Source organism: Oppia nitens, unplaced genomic scaffold, assembly GCF_028296485.1.
Source record: "Oppia nitens isolate AA-2021 unplaced genomic scaffold, nextdenovo-longstitch-racon4-pilon3 scaffold26_pilon_pilon_pilon, whole genome shotgun sequence".
Taxonomy (NCBI): Eukaryota; Metazoa; Arthropoda; class Arachnida; order Sarcoptiformes; family Oppiidae; genus Oppia; species Oppia nitens.
In genome coordinates this window covers 1,005,001-1,027,831 of record NW_026533206.1, presented here as the reverse complement: position 1 = coordinate 1,027,831, position 22,831 = coordinate 1,005,001, and the positions used below count along the sequence as shown (strand labels likewise).

General features: G+C 22.9%; 3 protein-coding genes across 3 annotated transcripts; all 3 read left to right on the top strand.

Moving 5' to 3' along the window:
• The first annotated feature begins 1,101 nt into the window (after window positions 1-1,101).
• Window positions 1,102-2,058, top strand: LOC128954344 (uncharacterized). Its single transcript, XM_054299919.1, has 2 exons — window positions 1,102-1,474; window positions 1,561-2,058. Exons 1-2 carry the CDS (start codon window positions 1,102-1,104, stop codon window positions 2,013-2,015), a joined length of 828 nt encoding a protein of 275 aa, XP_054155894.1. The 3' UTR covers window positions 2,016-2,058.
• A 1,886-nt stretch (window positions 2,059-3,944) lies between these two features.
• LOC128954343 (chymotrypsinogen A-like) lies at window positions 3,945-8,043 on the top strand. The gene is made up of 5 exons (XM_054299918.1): window positions 3,945-4,299; window positions 5,717-5,966; window positions 6,045-6,107; window positions 6,327-6,732; window positions 7,831-8,043. Exons 1-5 carry the CDS (start codon window positions 3,945-3,947, stop codon window positions 8,041-8,043), a joined length of 1,287 nt encoding a protein of 428 aa, XP_054155893.1.
• Window positions 8,044-10,426: 2,383 nt separating this feature from the next.
• Window positions 10,427-11,347, top strand: LOC128954341 (uncharacterized). Its single transcript, XM_054299917.1, has one exon. It carries the CDS (start codon window positions 10,427-10,429, stop codon window positions 11,345-11,347), a length of 921 nt encoding a protein of 306 aa, XP_054155892.1.
• The last annotated feature ends 11,484 nt before the right edge of the window (window positions 11,348-22,831 follow it).

The following is a 22,831-nucleotide window of genomic DNA, read 5'->3' as shown; positions in this document are numbered from 1 at the left end:
TTACAACTGTGTGTTTCAATTAAACAAACAAAAATTTTGTTGTTGTTAAAAATTTAGGTTATTTTATATAAATTTTTAATAATTTAAAAAAAAATTAAACAATAAATATATTTAATAATTTATTATTACTATTTGTTGTTGTTGTTGTAATATATATATTTAAAAAAAATAATTTATTAACTATTAGATATCATAATAGACTACATATATAAGTAATTATAAATTATTATAAATAAAATTACATATAACAAAAATAATATGGCCGTAAATCAATGTACATGTTTTAGTAGCAATAATATTGTAATAAATAGGCAACCTTGGTGATTAACTTTTTTTTTGCTGTTGAGATAACTTAAGTTATTAGTTGTAAATAATAATAATTATTAATAATATTATAATATTTTGTTTTTTCAGTACTGTATTAGTAATACTGTAATTAAATAATATCCTTGAAGTTGTTTCATATAATTTTATTTTTAGTTTTGTTTTGTTTCAAACAAGTGTTTTATTACTAAAATTTTTATTATTATTATTATTACAAACAAATTTTTATTATAAACTAAAAGTTTTTAAAAAAAATATTGATATATTATAACACAATTTTTATTCAATAAATAAGAGTAAAATTAATTAATTAATTAATAATTTATTGTAATAATTATATGAATCATTCAACACATAGAGTGACAATCAATTACAAGTAATATTTTATTTTTATTTTTTAAAAACTAAAACTAATAGTCAAATATATGTAGTTATATTAGTAATACTGTAATAATAATAATAATAATAATTTTAACTAATTATATATACAGTGTTATAAAAGTCAATCATCAAAATTCAATTGATATACTGTATATAAATAATGTTAATAATTTATTATTTTAAATAATAATAATAATAAATAATAATATATTTTTTTTCAATTGATAATTTATAAGATAAATATAATAATAAAATTTTTTCTAATTAATAATAATAATATGTAAATAAACATTATTATTATTATTTAAATATTCAAATTAATTATTTCTAATGTTTAAAGTTATCTTGATAATAAAATATATATAATAAACTATTTTAACTAAAAAAATAATAAATATGGCTATTTTTGGCCAATCAAAATACGGCAAACCGATTGTGGTCAACGAAAATCTGGCCGATATATCGGCCGCACGCATACTATTCATAGTTATCATATTTTTCTGGGCACTTGTAGTCAAATTTAGAGAGTGGCGTCAATTTTGGTTTGTTTGGTCGGATACTAAACTGGCCCGACTGGCTATCGGCCCTACAGTCCTACTAAATACATTGATTGCCATCTATACGGCCAGTACTCTAGTACATACTGTACACTATTTAGATAATATTGCCCGACCAGTCGACTACTATGAACCCAGTTATCTGTATCGTAGATATCTATTAAGTACAATGGAAATTACATTCATAATTAATTTTCCCATAATTATGCTAGGTATAATAATTTTTTAATTTTTTTTTTAATTAATTACATTTTTATGCATGATAATAATAATAATTTCTTAATTTATCAATATATAGGTTATTATGGTATACAAAAATTGTTAAACGCAATACTAGTTGGCAAACAACAACAAATTAGCCGCAAATCAATTATACTATTTGTCTACACTGGGCTAACTGTCCTCCCAGTGCTACACTATCGCATCGAACCAATCAAATCGTTTTCATTGATAGTTAACATAAATATTTTAGTCGGTCTATTGTTGGCCATCCTATTGACAGCTGTCCTATCGGTTATACTATATATGAATCATCGATACGACTATTTCGGTAGCTTAGGTAGTGTTGACGATACCTATAGTCTACTGGATATTAGTCGACATAATTTCAGTGATATTATTGCCGATGACGACGACGACGATGAGATTGAAACATATAATATCAATAGTGTCCGTATGTCGTCGTCATCGGGAACGACACGCAAAAGATCCCGTTCCCGATCGCCTACACGAGGATTATCATCAAACATATAAAAATATTTTATATTTTATTTTTTTGTTATAACAAACAAAAAATTAATTGTGATTTTTTTGTGGTAATAATTATATACTGTACTACACTATAATAATTATATATATATATATATATATGTACTAGTACATTAGTTAGTTTAACTTAATAAAAGTTAATAATAGTTAATAATAGTTAGGTTAACTTAATAATATATATATAACTTATATAATACTTATAACTATTACTAGTAACTTATATATATTAGACTCTAATAATTAGAGTATAATATTAATTATTAATAATAATAATAATATAATAATAATATTATTTAATAAATTTATTTACAAAAACAAAACAAAAATAATATTATATGTAATCAATAGTGAATTTTTATTTTCTATTTAAATTAATTAATTAGTTGGATATTTATTATTATTATTATTACTATTATTATTGTAATTATTTATTAATATTAAATTATTTATAATTTTTTTAAAAAATATCTATTATCTATGTGTGTATTATCACAATAGTATTGATGATAAATACATTATAACATTTAAAAAATTTTAATTTTGTAAAATTATTATTTATTCATTTAAATGCTGTAAATTTGCTGTAAAGTTATGATAAATTTTTATTTGCAAATATTTTTTTACGAAATAAATATATGCAAAATGTTTCGATAAAATCTATATATAAATAAAAAATAAATATTTTATTCAAATTGTTTTTGTTTAACATGTAATGTATTGTTAGTGTCTGCTTGTATTTGTTTTATTTTAACAATAGAAAATAACTTTATTTATATTTTACTAATAATTATGATATATTTATAAATTATTTTATTTATAAAATAAAATAATTAATTATTTAATTTTCAAAAAAAAATATATGAAAATACCTGATATTTCAAGACATTAATAATTGAAAACAAAATGATTTACAAGAATCGCAACCTAAATGATAGCCTATTTATGTAAAGTTATATAATTATTATTTTTTATTTATTTATTTTAAATACCGTTAGGTTTATGGCGGCCGCATATTTGACAAATTATATTAAATATAATATTATCACTCATTTTTTTTATTAATTTTAAAATAAAATAAAAAATTATTTTTTAAAAATATTTCAGCAAAAAAAATAAACTGTTAATTGTATACTAAATAATAATAATAATAATAGTTTATAACAAACATTTAAAAAATGATAACAATTATAATAAGTAATAACTAACTAAATAAATAAATAAACAAATATAATGGAGTTTAATTAATTAGTTAATTAAATGCAGTTTTTTAAAATCAATTAAATAATATAGTAGTAATCAATAAATATTTTTAACCAATCAATCAATCAATTATAGTATTAATTGATATTTAAAAACTTGTTTTATATAAAATATTTCATTAATAAAAAATGTGTGCGAAGTTTAAATAAATATCAAATATAATTAATATCAATAATTTATATATATATATATATTTGAATTAACTTTTATTTTAATGCAAAACAAACAAAACAAAACAAAAATCTAATAAATACTGTTAAGTTGTATAATATATAATATGATAGAAATTTTTTTTATTATATTATTGACTTAACATTATAGATAAGATTAGATTAATTAAACAACAAAAAAAAATAAAATAAAATTATTGTTAGCTATGAGTGAAACACATTATATACAATATATATATATATATACTGTACTTATAATTACTAACTGTATATGTAATATCATACAAAAAAACACACAATGTTTTAGTTATTATTAATAATAATTGGAAAATAATAATTGGAAAAAATCAAACCAAAAAAATATATTTTATTTTAATTTAATTTTTTTTTGGTCTATTATTTAAGTCAAACAATTATAATAATAATTAAGTGCTGATTAAAAACAACTACCGAAACAACAACAAAACAAAAAACTACTGGCGCTATGACTACCAGTACTACCAATACTACCGCAACCAAATCACCGTCGGACCAATCGCTTGACTCAAGTTCCGTATGTATGCGCCATACGATTGCCGTTACGGGTGTCATAAGTTGTTCACTAACCGCTATCGGCGTACTGTTCGGCGCCTATCGTTGGTATCATTATCTACCGCTAGTCACTGGTCTACTGGTACTCGGTATAGCCATACCCGCCGCCTACTATCTGACCGTACGATTGTTGTTGGCGTTTGCCGTAGCCGATGGTCTGGATTTTATATTCAAAGTTTTTACCGTCGGTTCGCTTATCTATTATAAGATCAAAATAGCCGAAGACTGTTCACCGTATGATTTATCCGGTGATGAAGACAACTGTCCCGAAACTAATTGGCGATTATTACTCCTGAATATAACCAATGCTATTGTTTTCTATATATTTTCGGCTATTATTGAAATAATTTTGTTTACATTTAGTATTTATTTGATTTATTCATTGAGAAAATATCAAAAATATTTCAATTATTATAATAGTAATAATGATAATAATGATTATCAACCGGAAATCATTGTCAAATAGTATTGATATATGATATATGATTTATTTTATTATATTAGTTAATAATAATAATAATAATAATAATAATAATCATTATAATAATAATAATAATAATAATAATAATAATAATAATAATCATTATAATAATAATTATAATAATATATCTATTAAATTACTAATAATTTTTTTTTAAAACAACTCATTACAGTATTTTTTTGTTTGTTTTAATACTTAATATTAAATTTTAGTATTTTTTTATTTTTTTAATTTACAATCTTTTTTCATATTGTCATTCATTTACTTTATTAGTTTTTTTTTAAAAAAAATTGATATGTATTCACACAACTACAACAAAATAATTATTAAAATAAAATTTTTTCATTTATTTTAATTTGATTCAATAATTTTGTTTTATTTTTATTATAAAAGATATATTATAATAAAAGCCATTATATATTGTAGTAATTAATTAATTAATTATTATTAGTTTAGATATTATAGTTAAGTTTTGTTAGTTAGTTATTATGATTTTAGTACCAATTTTTTTTTATTATCGGTAAATGTATTATTAATATATGGTATATATTTAAAAATGCTTTTTTTAATGAAAAACTGATACATAAAGTATTAATTAATTTATTTATTTATTTTTGTATTTTTGTATTAATTATTTTATTACAATATATATTAATTAATTAATGTGTATTTTATAAGTAATCATAAAATAAATTTTTGCTAATATTAAATATTGTATTACTGTTAGTAATAATATTTAATAATATATATTTTAGTAATAATATATGTTTTATAATTCACTAAAAATGTAATACAATATTTAAAAAATGTAAATAACTTTTTTTTTAAGTATAAATAATCAATTAAGAAATTTAAAACTATTTTAGTTTTATTTTTTAAAAATAAATTGTTTTAAAACTAGTCTAATAGTATTAAATTATTAAAAATTTGCTAATAAAAAAAATAGTTACTATATTTATAATAATAGTTTACAATAATTAAGTTATATATTAAAATTATTGTTAATAAGTTTTATTTAAATAGCAAACTAAATTTAATGCACATCACAATGAAAATGTGGCTAAACTTATGTTTGTTAAAATTTTATATGATTTATATATGATAAATAAACTTTTTTTTTAAAAAAACTTAAATTACAATACATTTTTATAATAAAAATTATTAATATTTTTAATTATTAATAGTATTGTTGTCATCAGTATTGGTGTCGTTCAGTGTTTGCATTCACTCACAGATCAAACACTATCCGAACGTAACGCTCGACACGTGTGGTATCGGACGGCAGTCACTGTTGACTACAAAAAACTGTTTCAAGTGGTCATCAAATGTGACTACAAGTGTACAAAACGGACGGTTAGCTCAACCGGGAGAGTGGCCATGGATTGTATTTATCTATTCTACATATTATTTTCTAGGATTTATCCCCACTGCATGGTTTAACAAACTAATTATAGTTTTATTTTTTTTAAAATAGTGAAATATTAAAATATATAAATAATTTTGTTTAAATAGGGCTTATTGTACTGGAGTTATACTAAATCACTATTGGATTATAACAGCAGCACATTGTATACGGTATATAATAATTTATACGCAAAAAAATATGATACTAAAAATTAATATAGCATTTAATTTATTAAAAATTATATACAAAAATATATTATCATTTATTTATTTAGAATATCAAAGGAATAAAATTAATTAATTTTTTCCAATATTTTTTTATTTAAATATAAAATTATTTTTTTTTATATTTATAATTATTTACTAATAAATTATTATTATTATTATTAGTTCTGATTTTACTATAACTGTTCGGACAGTTCAGGATAAGAGAGATGAAAGCCATACATACGGTGTCGACAAATGGTTTCAATATAAAGATTATCCAAAAGATAAAAATATCAATGATATCGGACTATTGAAACTGAATAGTCATATAGGGATTCAAAGATCAATGAATGGCAGGTATTATACGGTTAACAGTATTTGTTTGCCCGACAGAGACATTGTTAATACCGATAAAGAGTTGGCACTGTTTGCTGGTTTTGGTTATATTGATGGGTCAGTCAGTAATACGGGACCGTTGAGGACGGGTGTGTCGATGATTATAAAGACATTTAGTAACATTAGTGATGATTGGGGCAAAAGAATTATGGGCGCCAGATATCCAGCTAATAGAGGACCGGCATTGTGTAAGGTATGTGTATGTGTATGTGTATGTGTGTACGTGTATGTGTGTATATGTGTGTATGTGTATGTGTATGTGTATGTGTGTATGTGTATGTGTATGTGTATGTGTATGTGTATGTGTATGTGTATGTGTATGTGTATGTGTATGTGTATGTGTATGTGTATGTGTATGTGTATGTGTATGTGTATGTGTATGTGTATGTGTATGTGTATGTGTATGTGTATGTGTATGTGTATGTGTATGTGTATGTGTATGTGTATGTGTATGTGTATGTGTATGTGTATGTGTATGTGTATGTGTATGTGTATGTGTATGTGTATGTGTATGTGTATGTGTATGTGTATGTGTATGTGTATGTGTATGTGTATGTGTATGTGTATGTGTATGTGTATGTGTATGTGTATGTGTATGTGTATGTGTATGTGTATGTGTATGTGTATGTGTATGTGTATGTGTATGTGTATGTGTATGTGTATGTGTATGTGTATGTGTATGTGTATGTGTATGTGTATGTGTATGTGTATGTGTATGTGTATGTGTATGTGTATGTGTATGTGTATGTGTATGTGTATGTGTATGTGTATGTGTATGTGTATGTGTATGTGTATGTGTATGTGTATGTGTATGTGTATGTGTATGTGTATGTGTATGTGTATGTGTATGTGTATGTGTATGTGTATGTGTATGTGTATGTGTATGTGTATGTGTATGTGTATGTGTATGTGTATATGTGTATGTGTATGTGTATGTGTATGTGTATGTGTATGTGTATGTGTATGTGTATGTGTATGTGTATGTGTATGTGTATGTGTATGTGTATGTGTATGTGTATGTGTATGTGTATGTGTATGTGTATGTGTATGTGTATGTGTATGTGTATGTGTATGTGTATGTGTATGTGTATGTGTATGTGTATGTGTATGTGTATGTGTATGTGTATGTGTATGTGTATGTGTATGTGTATGTGTATGTGTATGTGTATGTGTATGTGTATGTGTATGTGTATTACTAAGCAAATATTATTATGTGTTTTGTTTTTAAGCTTTTATTTTTAAAAATTACAGTTTGTTTTTAAACTGATATTTATATAATAATAATAATTAGGGCGATTCTGGCGGACCATTGATTCAATATGTTTCGGGTGGTAGTAGTGTTGATGGTATGGGTGATCGGGCCGTACATATAGGTGTAAGTTCAGCTTCCTACGGACCATTACCGGTTGCCAATTGTCATAATACCGATCCAAATGCTTATATGGTTTTTATACGTGTATCCAAATATATCGATTGGATTATTGAAACTGTTTTAACAAATTAATAGTTATTATATAATATTAAAATCAAAGTATATTCAGTATATAGTTTATATAATATATATACTGTATATATATATAATATATATACTGTATATATATATAATATATATACTGTATATATATAATATATATACTGTATATATATATATATATATATATGTTTTAATATTTTAATGTTTAAAATATTTATGTATAACTTAGTTTAAAATATTATATGAAATTAATTATAATATAAAATTAGATTTATATATCGTATACAATAATAAGGTGTATGTAATGCCATTTTATAATTTAGTATAATTATATTGTTATTATATTATTAATTTTTTATTTTTATAATAAATGTTTAATTATTTTTTTTAAATACTATAAAAAACTATTAATTTAAAAAAACCATATAATATTCATTAATTAAATAGTAGATATTGAATAGTAAAATTGAAATTTAAAATAAAATAATTTGTCTATAAATATTTAGCAATTATATATTTTTAATAAAAATATTTACAATATATATATATATATATATAATATATACAATATATACAAACATTACCATATAATCAAGTAGTTTAAATGATAATTAAAAGCTAAAATAATTAAATGAATATTATTTATATAAAATATATTTATAATGTAATTACATATACAGTACTATTAAAAACAAATAACTAATTTTATCAAAACATTTATAATATTATTAATAATTGATTTGAAAACAATATATTTGTCTTAAAATTTTTACTAATATTTTTTTGTAAACTACAGTATAATATTTATCTATATATTTATGAATATTTATAAGACATAGTTAAAAAAATGTTTTTTATTTTATAATTTATATTTATTTACACATATATAACACACATAAAAATGTTTTTTATTTTATAATTTATATTTATTTACACATATATAACACACATACATACACATACACATACACATACACATACACATACACATACACATACACATACACATACACATACACATACACATACACATACACATACACATACACATACACATACACATACACATACACATACACATACACATACACATACACATACACATACACATACACATACACATACACATACACATACACATACACATACACATACACATACACATACACATACACATACACATACACATACACATACACATACACATACACATACACATACACATACACATACACATACACATACACATACACATACACATACACATACACATACACATACACATACACATACACATACACATACACATACACATAATTTTAAAGATATAATGAAATTATTTATTTATAAAATATAAGTTTTATCGTCGTTTTAATGAATTTAATCATATGTTGTCGTATATTAAATGTCTAATCAAAATGTTTGGTCGGCACCTGAAGTTTGTTATTGTTGTTATCAAATCAAATGTATGTATCATTGATATCATCAATAGTTGGTCGGCAAGTGTTATGCATATAATACCATTGATTAGTAAACTGTGCGGTCATTACTTGTTTGTGTTTGACTTTTTGATAGATGATAACTAATACTATTATAAATATTAACATTATTAAGGCTAACATTACTAGGATAACGGCTATCCATGTGATTGCAATGATTTTATCATAATTTGCTTAGAAATAGAAATACAATTAAATTATTAATTAAATTAAACAAAATATTTTTATTTATTTTTTTTTAAAAAAAAATTATTATATTTTTCTTACGCAATGGTGTTGTAGTTATAATAATTTGTGTGAAATTATCGGCAACTGAGCTAATAGTTGATGTAATATTCAAGTTATTGTTGTTATTATTATTTGTCATATTATTTAAGTCTAAAAATAATTTTTTTTTAAAAAATAAAATTGAATATAAATTATATATATTAAAACTTATTTATTATTATTATTTTAAAAATCATTTAGATAGAATAATTGTGTTATAAATTAAATTATATATTACCGGCAATTGTACTGATAGTTGATGTAATTTTCAAGTTATTGGTAATTGTTGTTTCATTAAACAAATCTAATTAATTTTTTGGCAGGACTTTGATATTTGGGCCGCGCCGMAGGCGCGGGTGGGGGCTATAATTAGGTAGTACTTGATGTCTAATATACATATATAAAATATTGGATATCGCAAACAAAAGGTTAAGGAGTTATGAACATTTTAATTAAAAAATTTTAATATAAAGTAAATATAAATAGCAGTAATTTAGTATATTTTCTTTGTAGAGCCTCAGTAGGCTAGTGGTTAGAGTAGTTGACTTATACGTAGGTCGTAGGTTCGAATCCCTACTGGGGCTTTACTAAAAATAATTTAGTGTTTAGTTTCAATTATCTAATGTATGTTTCTATACTTACAGATTATGAATATCTATATATTAGCTTCAACTCATTTGAAAGACAGAGATACCTGCCTAAATTGGCTTAGAGAAAAAGATCTCCCACCAATTAATAGAAAATGTCCTAACTGTAAAAGACCGATGACCTATGAAGCAGACCATGGTTTAGGTAGATATCGTTGTCGAAACAGCCATAGCGGAAAGGGAGACATCAATATATCCGTAGCTAAAGGCACATGGTTTGAAAATGTTAAAGCAGGAGTCATAAAGTCCGTACTATTAGTGTACGCCTTTACCAGTCAAATGACATATGAACAAACAATTAAAAAGACAACAATAGATGGTTCAGTGACATCATCCACAACAGTAGCTGATTGGTTTAATTACTGCCGTGAAGTCTGTATGTGCGCATTAGATCAGAAATATGAAAATGAAGGGATGATAGGCGGAGAAGGTGTAGTAGTTGAGATAGACGAGTCACTTGTAGGCAAAATGAAATACTGGAAAGGCCGATTAAGAAAAGGAAATTGGATATTAGGAATGGTTGAAAGAGGCAAAGATAGAAACGGATACAGACTTGAGCTCAGAAATGCCGACACATTAATACCATTAATTCAGAAACATGTGGCCCCCGGAACTACTATAATAACAGATGAATGGAGGGCTTATTTGTCACTTGAAAAATATGGATACAAACACTTGACAGTTAATCATAGCAAGCACTTCAAGGATCCGGTCACTGGAGCTCATACAAACACAATAGAAGGCAGCTGGAAATGGATGAAGTACAAACTTACAACAAGAGGATATCGTAGGGATCAATTAGCAATGCATTTATGTGAATATCTGTGGTTCCGGGATTGTCGTCGCAATAATATTGATCCGTTTGACCAAATGATTAAAGACATCAAAAATGTGTGTCCTACAAATACTTGTAATTTCTAATACTGTACATAAAATAAATTGTAATTTCTAATACTGTATATAAAATAAATTGTAATTTGAAAGTTATTAAATAAAATAACTTTTTTTTGTTAGGTTAAGTTTATGGCGGCCGGTAGGCCGCTAGTTTTGTTAAGTTAGTTTAGGTTAGGTTAGGTTAAGTTAGGTTAGGTTAGGTTAGGTTAGGTTAGGTTAGGTTAGGTTAGGTTAGGTTAGGTTAGGTTAGGTTAGGTTAGGCTAGGTTAGGTTAGGTTAGGTTAGGTTAGGTTAGGTTAGGTTAGGTTAGGTTAGGTTAGGTTAGGTTAGGTTAGGTTAGGTTAGGATAGTCTAAAAAAGTCTTTCAAAAAAAATATTTTTTTTATTTTATAAGTTCATAACTTTTTAACCTTTAGTTTGCGATGTCCTATATTTTACATATGTATACTAGACATCAAGTACTATTTACCTATACCACCCACCCCCGCCTCCGGCGCGGCCCAAATATCAAAGTGCAGCCAATTTTTTTTAATAAGATTTTTATTTTTTGTAATTATTAATATATTATTGATTTTTTAAAATTTTTATTTACTTACTCTCGGTTGTTGTTGTTGTTATGTTTGAATTAATTTGTGTATAATTATCGGTAAGTGTTGTCTGACTGTCAGTGGATGTGATAGTTATAATAAAACCAATTGTATTAATCATAACATTAATGATATCTATAAAAAAAATTTAAAAATAATAATAACTTTTATTACTTATTATGATTTTCTAAATACAAATACAATAGTATTATATTATTTATATTATTATCTACTATACCTTCAGTTGTAATGTTAAATAACATATCTATAATTTTTTAAAAATTTTTATTATTTTAAAAATTTGAATTTTTAAATAACTTAATAATTTTTGCACAAATTATCTAATTTAATAAGATTTTTTTGTTACATAAAACACTACTATTTATACATGTATTTTAAATGATAATTGAATACTAAATAATTATATGTTTTTTTATTTATACCACATTTCATTTATACTGTAAAAATATATACTATTATAACAATATTGATTGTGATTTATAAATACTGTACTATTAACTGATATTTGAAAATATAACAAAAATTTTTTTTGTTTATGATTTTAGTTAACAAATTTTCTCATATTTTTATAAACATTTTTTTTGTTGTTAACAACAATTATCTGTCAATACATTTATAAATATTTATTAGTTATATTAATAGTTATGAAAATTGTTTTTATTTTACTATTTCATAATTATATGTATTGTATTAAGAATAGTAAATTTTTTTAAATATAATATTAAAACAACTTATTGTTTATGAAAAATTAATACTATTAATTGATTTTTTAAAAAAAAACAAAATTATTTGTATAAAATTTTAGTTAACAAATTTTCTAATATGTTTTGTAAATATTACTATTAGTCATAATTGTTCATAATTGTAATAATATATATATTATTTAAATATTTAAATCTATTTTTTTTAAAATATAAATCACTATTTAGCTAATATGATAAATTATTTACAAAAAAATATGATGCTTTTTTGAAAATTATAGTAAATAATTTTGATAAATAAAAAATATGTATATAATATTAATTTACAAATATGTAAATAAATTATTAATTTCAATATATGTAAATTTGTTAAGTTTAATATTTTTAAAATTACAGTATTATATTCTATATTAATTAATTATTAAATTATTTGTAATGTTTATAAAAAAACATTAAATAATAATCAAATATTTTTTTTATTAAATTTGTAATACAATAGAATAATGTAAATATCTTTTAAGTATTAATTATAAATTAAGAAATTTAAAACTATTTTTTAATTTTTATTGTTCAAACAATATTATTTTTATTTAAGTATTTAATAGTGTTATATAAAATTGATAATAAATTGTATTGTTTTTCTGTAAATTAATATACTATTAATATATAAATCATTAGATTTAATAGAAATTTAATATATTTTTTTATATAAATACTAATTAAAAGATACATATTTATAATAAAAAAAATATTTAATGTTTTTAAAAAAATAATATAATGTTAATTATAATCAAGACTATAATAAGTTATTAATACTTTATAAAAAAAACATTACAAAAAACACAAATATTTTTTAAAAGTAATAGTTGTTATCAAATCACTGAAATTACACAAAATGAATGAAATGTTTACATTATGTTTGTATATTTATTTACTTAAATATAAGTTAAATAAAAAGATTATTTTGAAAACATGTCTATTATTTAACTTAAATATATTTAATAATATATTTTTTAATTAATAGTATTGTTGTCATCAGTATTGGTGTCGTTCAGTGTTTGCATTCACTCACAGATCAAACACTATCCGAACGTAACGCTCGACACGTGTGGTATCGGACGGCAGTCACTGTTGACTACAAAAAACTGTTTCAAGTGGTCATCAAATGTGACTACAAGTGTACAAAACGGACGGTTAGCTCAACCGGGAGAGTGGCCATGGATTGTATTTATCTATTCTACATATTATTTTCTAGGATTTATCCCCACTGCATGGTTTAGATACTAATAAATATTATTTTAAAAAAAAAATAATTAAATATTAAAAAATATAAATAATTTTGTTTAAATAGGGCTTATTGTACTGGAGTTATACTAAATCACAATTGGATTATAACAGCAGCACATTGTATACGGTATATAATAACCTATAAGCAAAATAATGATATTTAAAATTAATACAGTATTTAATTTATTTATTAGGTTTTTTAGACATTTATTTTATTTATCATTTATTTATTTAATAGGAATATCATAGGAATAAAATGTTTTAATTAATTTTTTTCAACAATTTTTTCTGATTATTATTATTATTAGTTCCGATTTTACTATAACTGTTCGGACAGTTCAGGATAAGAGAGATGAAAGCCATACATACGGTGTCGACAAATGGTTTCAATATAAAGATTATCCAAAAGATAAAAATATCAATGATATCGGACTATTGAAACTGAATAGTCATATAGGGATTCAAAGATCAATGAATGGCAGGTATTATACGGTTAACAGTATTTGTTTGCCCGACAGAGACATTGTTAATACCGATAAAGAGTTGGCACTGTTTGCTGGTTTTGGTTACATTGATGGGTCAGTCAGTAGTCCGGGACCATTGAGAATGGGTGTGTCAATGATTCTGAAGACATTTAATAACAGGACTGATGTTTGGAGTAAAGAAATTCAAGGCATCAGATATCCGGCTAATAGAGGACCGGCATTGTGTAAGGTATGTTTGTATGCGTGTGTGTGTATGTGTGTATATGTGTGTATATATGTGTATATGTGTGTATATGTGTATGTGTGTGTATGTGTGTGTATGTGTGTGTATGTGTGTGTATGTGTGSGTATGTGTGTGTATGTTTGTGTGTATGTGTGTGTGTSTGTGTGTGTATGTGTGTGTATGTGTGTGTATGTGTGTGTWTGTGTGTGTATGTGTGTGTATGTGTGTGTATGTGTGCGTATGTGTGTGTATGTTTGTGTATGTCTGTGTATGTGTGTGTGTATGTGTGTGTATGTGTGTGTATGTTTGTGTATGTGTGTGTATGTTTGTGTATGTTTGTATATGTTTGTGTATGTTTGTATATGTTTGTGTATGTTTGTATATGTTTGTGTATGTTTGTATATGTTTGTGTATGTGTGTGTATGTGTGTGTATGTATGTGTATGTATGTGTATGGTGTGTGTATGGTGTGTGTATGGTGTGTGTATGTGTGTGTGTAAGTGTGTGTAAGTGTGTATGACTAAGCAAATATTATTATGTGTTTTGTTTTGGCTTTTATTTTTAAAAATTACAATTTGTTTTTTTAAATATTTATATAATAATTAGGGCGATTCTGGAGGACCATTGATTCAATATGTTTCGGGTAATAGTGGTGTTAATGGTATGGATGATCGGGCCGTACATATAGGTGTAAGTTCAGGTTCATCCGGACCAGATCCGGTAATCAACTGTCATAATACCGATCCAAATGCTTATATGCTTTTTACACGTGTATCCAAATATATCGATTGGATTATTGAAACTGTTTTAACAAATTAATAGTTAGTATATTATTAAAATCATACTATATATATATAGTCTATTTATTATATTTAATTATATATATTATATGCATACATATATATATCTAAATATTAAAAAAATTATTTGTATTAACATAGTTTAGAATATTCAATGATTTTAATTATAATCTAAATTAAAGTTTATTTATATATAAGAATAAGTATACAGTATTTATATTATTAATGTTTTTATTATATCAAGTGTTAAAATTTTGTCACAAATGTGATATACAGTATATAAGATTATATAAATTTATAATACATTATTTTAATACATTTATAATAAAAAAATAAAATTTAATTTATATTATTATATTATACTAGTATGTATTTGTTTAATACACACACACACACACATACACACAAATACACACACATACACACACATACACACACATACACACATATACACACACATACATACACATACATACACACACATACACACACATACATACACATACACAAACATACACACACATACATACACATACACACACATACACACACATACACACACACATACATACACATACATACACACACATACACACACATACACACACATACACACACAAACACACACATACACACACATACACATACACACACATACARACACACACACACATACACACACATACACACACACACATACATACACATACACACACATACACACACATACACATACACACACATACATACACATACATACACACACATACACACACATACACACACATACACACACAAACACACACATACACACACATACACATACACACACATACACATAGTTATACAGATATAATCAAATATTTTATTTAGTTATGAAATATATTTTTATCGTCGTTTTAATGAATTTAATCTTATGTTTTCGTTGATATTGTTGTTGTTGTTATCAAATCAAATGTGTATATCATTGCTGTCATCGCTAATAGTTGGTCGGCGAGTGTTATGCATATAATACCATTGATTAGTAAACTGTGCGGTCATTACTTGTTTGTGTTTTAATTTTTGATAAAATGATAGCTAAAACTATTAGCGATATCAACATTATTAAGACCAACATTACTATGAAAACGCCTATCCATGTGATTGTATCATAATTTGCTGTAGAAATACAATTACATTATTAATTAAACGATATATATATTTATATATTTTTTTCATAGTTTCTTACGCTTAGGTTTAGTAGTTTAGTAATAATTTGTGTTATATTATCGTCAATCGGACTAATAGTTGATGTAATAATATCTATAAGTCATTGATAGTATTAGTTGTAATTATTAAATCTAAAATTATATATTTTTTTTATAATCATTTAATATATTTATAATGTATATATATATTGATATAATAAATAAATTTTCAATTTCTTACATTCAGCTGTTGTTGTTGTTGTTGTTGTTGTTGTTGTTATATTTGATTCAATTTCTGTTAAATTATCGCTAAGTGTTGTCTGACTGTCAGTGGATGTGATTGTTATAATAAAACCAATTGTATTAATCATAACAATAAAGATATCTAAAATTATTTTTAAAAAAAAAATACTTTTATAAACTTTATAATTTTGTAAATACAAAGTAAAACTATATTAACTATACCTTTAGTTGTGATGTTAAACAACATATCTATTAATTTAATAATTAAATTAATAACTTTTATTATTTTAATTAATGATAAATTTTTTTAAAATAAAAATACTAAATAATATATCACAAATAATTTAAACTTATTTTTATATAAATTTATAAATATATATATAACACTACAATATAATCAAGTATTTTAAATAATAATTGAAAGCTAAATAATTATATGAAATGTATTTATACTGTATTATTAAAATTATTAAAACAAATGACTAGTTTATAACAAATTCAAAACATTTATACTATTAATTGATTTGCAAAAAAATACAACAAAATTATTTGTTTAGAAATTTAGTTAACAAATTGTCTCATATTTTTACTAACATTTATTTTTTGGTTAACTATAATATTTATAAGCCATAGTTTAGAAAAATTGTTTATATATTTTTTAATCTATACATAAATGCATTGTAATAATAATAATATTTTTAAAAATAAATTTTAAAAATATTGTATAAATCAAATTGTTATTTATGAAAAATTGATACTATTAATTGTTTTAGTAAATATTATATTATTTATATAATACTGTATTAGTCATACATAGTTATGAATAACTTTTTTAAAAAAATTGTTTTCAATATTTATATTTTTTATTAAATATAAATCATATGATTGTTTAATATATCATTTTAAAAATATTTTATTAATAAATCTATAATAGACTAGAATACTAATAAAAAACTATAGATAAACAAAAATTTTTTTTATATAATCTTAATATACAAATGTATAAATAAATTCAATAGTTATAATACTTTATAAATTATCTATTAATATTTTTTTGTGTTTTTAAATTATTTAATATTGTATTACTGCTAAAAAAAGTAATAATATATTTTTATAATTCACTAAAAATGTAATACAATATAAAAATGTAAAAATCTTTAAATAAAATTATTAATCAATTAAGAAATTTAAAACTATTTGCTAACTTTTAAAATAAATTGTTTAAAAATAGTATAATATTTTAAAGAGTTTATTGTATATTATAAAAATATGCAATTAAAAACTAATTAATATATTCATAATAAAAGTTTAAATAATTAATTTATATAATAAAAGTATTTTTAATAACTTTTATTAAAATAACTTTGAATTAATCCTAATTCATATCATAATGAAAATATTGTTTAACTTATGTTTGTTAATGTTTTATATGATTTTTTCTAATAAAAAAACTTAATAAACTATAAATATTTTTATTTAAATATATAATGAAAACTTTTTATTTTGATTAATAGTATTGTTGTCATCAGTATTGGTGTCGTTCAGTGTTTGCATTCACTCACAGATCAAACACTATCCGAACGTAACGCTCGACACGTGTGGTATCGGACGGCAGTCACTGTTGACTACAAAAAACTGTTTCAAGTGGTCATCAAATGTGACTACAAGTGTACAAAACGGACGGTTAGCTCAACCGGGAGAGTGGCCATGGATTGTATATATCTATTCTCAATATTATTTTTTAGGATTTATTCCATTAGCATGGTTTGCAATTTATAAATTTTATTTAATTGCTTATTAATATAAATAAATTATAAAATTAAATAAACTTATTTAATATTTTTTAGGTCATATTGTACTGGAGTTATACTAAACACCAATTGGATTATAACAGCAGCACATTGTATTAAGTATAATATATTATTAACAAAAAAAAAACATAACTAATTAATTACTTTAATATAGCAACTAATTATTTAATAACTTATTAATTTATTTTTGTAAATTTATTGTTTGCTTAACATTATATACGTTTAGTTTGTTTATTGATATATTAAATATTTATTTAATTAAATTAATAATTTTTTAATTAAGTTCCGGTCACACACTGACTGTGCGTACAGTTCAGGATAGCAATGATAATAGTCATACATATGGTGTAAATCAATGGTTCAGACATCCATTATATACGGATAAAGTCAAAGAGGTATACATTCAGTATATATACCGTATATATATATAGTTGAAAATATTTTAATAAATAAATTTATATTAGTTTTTTTTAATACAGTATGTAAAACAAAATACTTTTTTAAAATTAACTGTTGAATAATTTAACAAAAAATATAATTACCGGTATTTAGTTAAAAAAATTTCAATTAGTTTAGATTAACATTATAATATACATTGGTTTATATTGGATAAATTTATATACAGTATATTATATTATATATTATGAATATAACCACTTATATATTTAAAAAAAAAATCTTTATTTTATAATTATTTAATCAAATAACTGTCTATAGATATATTAAACACTTAAACAAATAATTTATATATATATATATATATATATATAATTCTAATTAATTAAATTTAATTTAATCAGTATTTGGATATTGCATTACTGAAATTGGATTCACATATCACTATCACACATACGGCCGGGTATTATACGGTAAATGGTATTTGTTTGCCGGAGAAAAACATTGTTAACATCGATGACGAGTTGGCACTGGTAGCTGGTTTTGGTTACATTGATCGGGGAGTCAGTAATCCGGGACCGTTGAGGACGGGTTGGTTGAAGATAGTGAAAACATTTGGCAATATTACAGATATATTTAGCGCTCGGATAATAGCCTTTAGATATCCGACTAATGGAGGAACGGCTACTTGCAAGGCATATATATACTAATATATATATATATATATATATATATATATATATATATATATATATATATTATATAACTAATAGCAAACTTTTTTTAAAATCTCTATTTTATTATATATTATTTGTTAATTAATTATTTTTTTAAAAAAAAACTAACAATAATTAGGGCGATTCTGGCGGACCATTGGTTCAAAATGTTTTAAGTAGTAATAATAGTAGCGATGGTCAGAATCGGGCCGTACTTATCGGTGTGATTAGCAGTTCAGTTGGGAAAAAAACGGTCGGCTATTGTCATAATCCCGATCCCACTACACAAATGGTTTTTATACGTGTATCAAAATTTATTGATTGGATTGTTGATACTGTTTTAAACAATGCCTAACTAAATATAATAATTATTATTAATTGATTCAATTGTTTTTCAATAATTTTATAGTTTATTATAGTTTTTAATACTATTTAGTTTCAGTATTATTTATATACATTTTATTAAAACATATACTATTATATAATATATTGATTGTGATTATAAATATTATTACTATTAATTGATATTTGAAAAAATTATATAATTTTAGTTGACAAATTTTCTCATATTTTTATAAACATTTTTTTTAAACTACATTAATTATCAATACATTTATAAATATTTATTATTTATAGTAATAGTTATGAAAATTCTTTTTATTTTACTAATTCATAATTAGATGTATTGTATTAATAATAGTATATTTTTTTAAATATAATATTAAAACAACATATTGTTTATGAAAACTATTAATTACTAATTAATTGATTGAAAAAACAAAATTAATTGTTTAAAATTTCATTCAACAAATTTTCTAATATGTTTTGTAAATATTACTATTAGTCATAATTCTACATAATTGTAATAAAATATTTTTTTTTTAAATATATAAAACTATTTTTTTTAAAATATAAGTCAATCATTAGTTAATATGATATTCCATTTATATAATAATTTAAAAATAAATTAACAAAAAATTATTATGTTGTTTTTTTTAAAAAAAACTATAGTATATTTTTGATAAATAAAAAATATCTTATATAATCTTAGTACAAAAATATGTAAATAAATAATTAATTAATTTCAAGGTTTGTTAAGTTTTTAAAATTATATTATTATATTTTCTTAATAATTACAAAAACATAAAAAAGTAATTAAATATTTTTTTTTATAAAATTTGTAATACAATATTAAATAATATAAATATCTTTTATAAATATTAATAATCAATTAAGAAATTTAAAACAATTAAACAATATATTATTAATTAGTATTAACATTAAAAAATAAATAATTACAATATATTAAATCTCTAAAAATAATATTAGATTTATTATTTTTAGTTTTTTTAGTGTATAATAGTATTAATAACTTTTATTTGAATTGAATTGAAATACAATTAAATTTTATTAGGATATCGTAATGAAAATTTTGCTACAATTATGTTTGTTAATATTTTATATGATTTTTTTTAAATGCTATTAAAAAGCTTATATAAAAACTAAAATTACAATACATTTCTATTATGAAAATATATAATTAATTTTAATTTTGATTAATAGTATTGTTGTCATCAGTATTGGTGTCGTTCAGTGTTTGCATTCACTCACAGATCAAACACTATCCGAACGTAACGCTCGACACGTGTGGTATCGGACGGCAGTCACTGTTGACTACAAAAAACTGTTTCAAGTGGTCATCAAATGTGACTACAAGTGTACAAAACGGACGGTTAGCTCAACCGGGAGAGTGGCCATGGATTGTATATATTTATTCTACATATTATTTTCTAGGATTTATACCCACTGCATGGTTTAACAAATAATTATAGTTTTATTTTTTTTAAAATAGTGAAATATTAAAATATATAAATAATTTTGTTTAAATAGGGCTTATTGTACTGGAGTTATACTAAATCACTATTGGATTATAACAGCAGCACATTGTTTAGAGTACGGTATATAATAATCTATACGCAAAAAAATGATACTAAAAATAATACAGTATTTAATTTATTAATTATTATATATAAATGTTTTTTAAGACATTTATTTTATTAATCATTTATTTATTTGCGAATATCATAGGAATATAATGTTTTTTTTCCAACAATTTTTTATGATTATTATTATTATTAGTTCCGATTTTACTATAACTGTTCGGACAGTTCATGATAAGAGAGATGAAAGCCATACATACGGTGTCGACAAATGGTTTCAATACAAAGATTATCCAAAAGATAAAAATATCAATGATATCGGACTATTGAAACTGAATAGTCATATAGGGATTCAAAGATCAATGAATGGCAGGTATTATACGGTTAACAGTATTTGTTTGCCCGACAGAGACATTGTTAATACCGATGAAGAGTTGGCACTGTTTGCTGGCTTTGGTTTCATTGATGGAGGTGTCAGTAATACAGGAACTCTGAGAACGGGTGTTTCGATGATTATGAAGACATTTAATAACAGGACTGATGTCTGGAGTAAAGAAATCCGAGGCATCAGATATCCGGCTCATAGAGGACCGGCATTGTGTATGGTATGTATGTTTATGTATGTGTATGTATGTGTATGTATGTGTATGTATGTGTATGTGTATGTGTATGTGTATGTGTGTGTGTATGTGTGTATATATGTGTATGTGTATGTGTATATATGTGTATGTGTATGTGTATGTGTATGTGTATGTGTATGTGTATGTGTATGTGTATGTGTRTGTGTATGTGTATGTGTGTATGTGTATGTGTATATATATATATATATATATATATATATATATATATATGTGTATGTGTATGTGTATGTGTATGTGTATGTGTATGTGTATGTGTATGTGTATGTGTATGTGTATGTGTATATTATTTGTTATGTGTATGTGTATGTGTATGTGTATGTGTATGTGTATGTGTATGTGTATGTGTATGTGTATGTGTATATGTGTATGTGTATGTGTATGTGTATGTGTATGTGTATGTGTATGTGTATGTGTATGTGTATGTGTATGTGTATGTATATGTGTATGTAGCATGTGTATGTGTATGTGTATGTG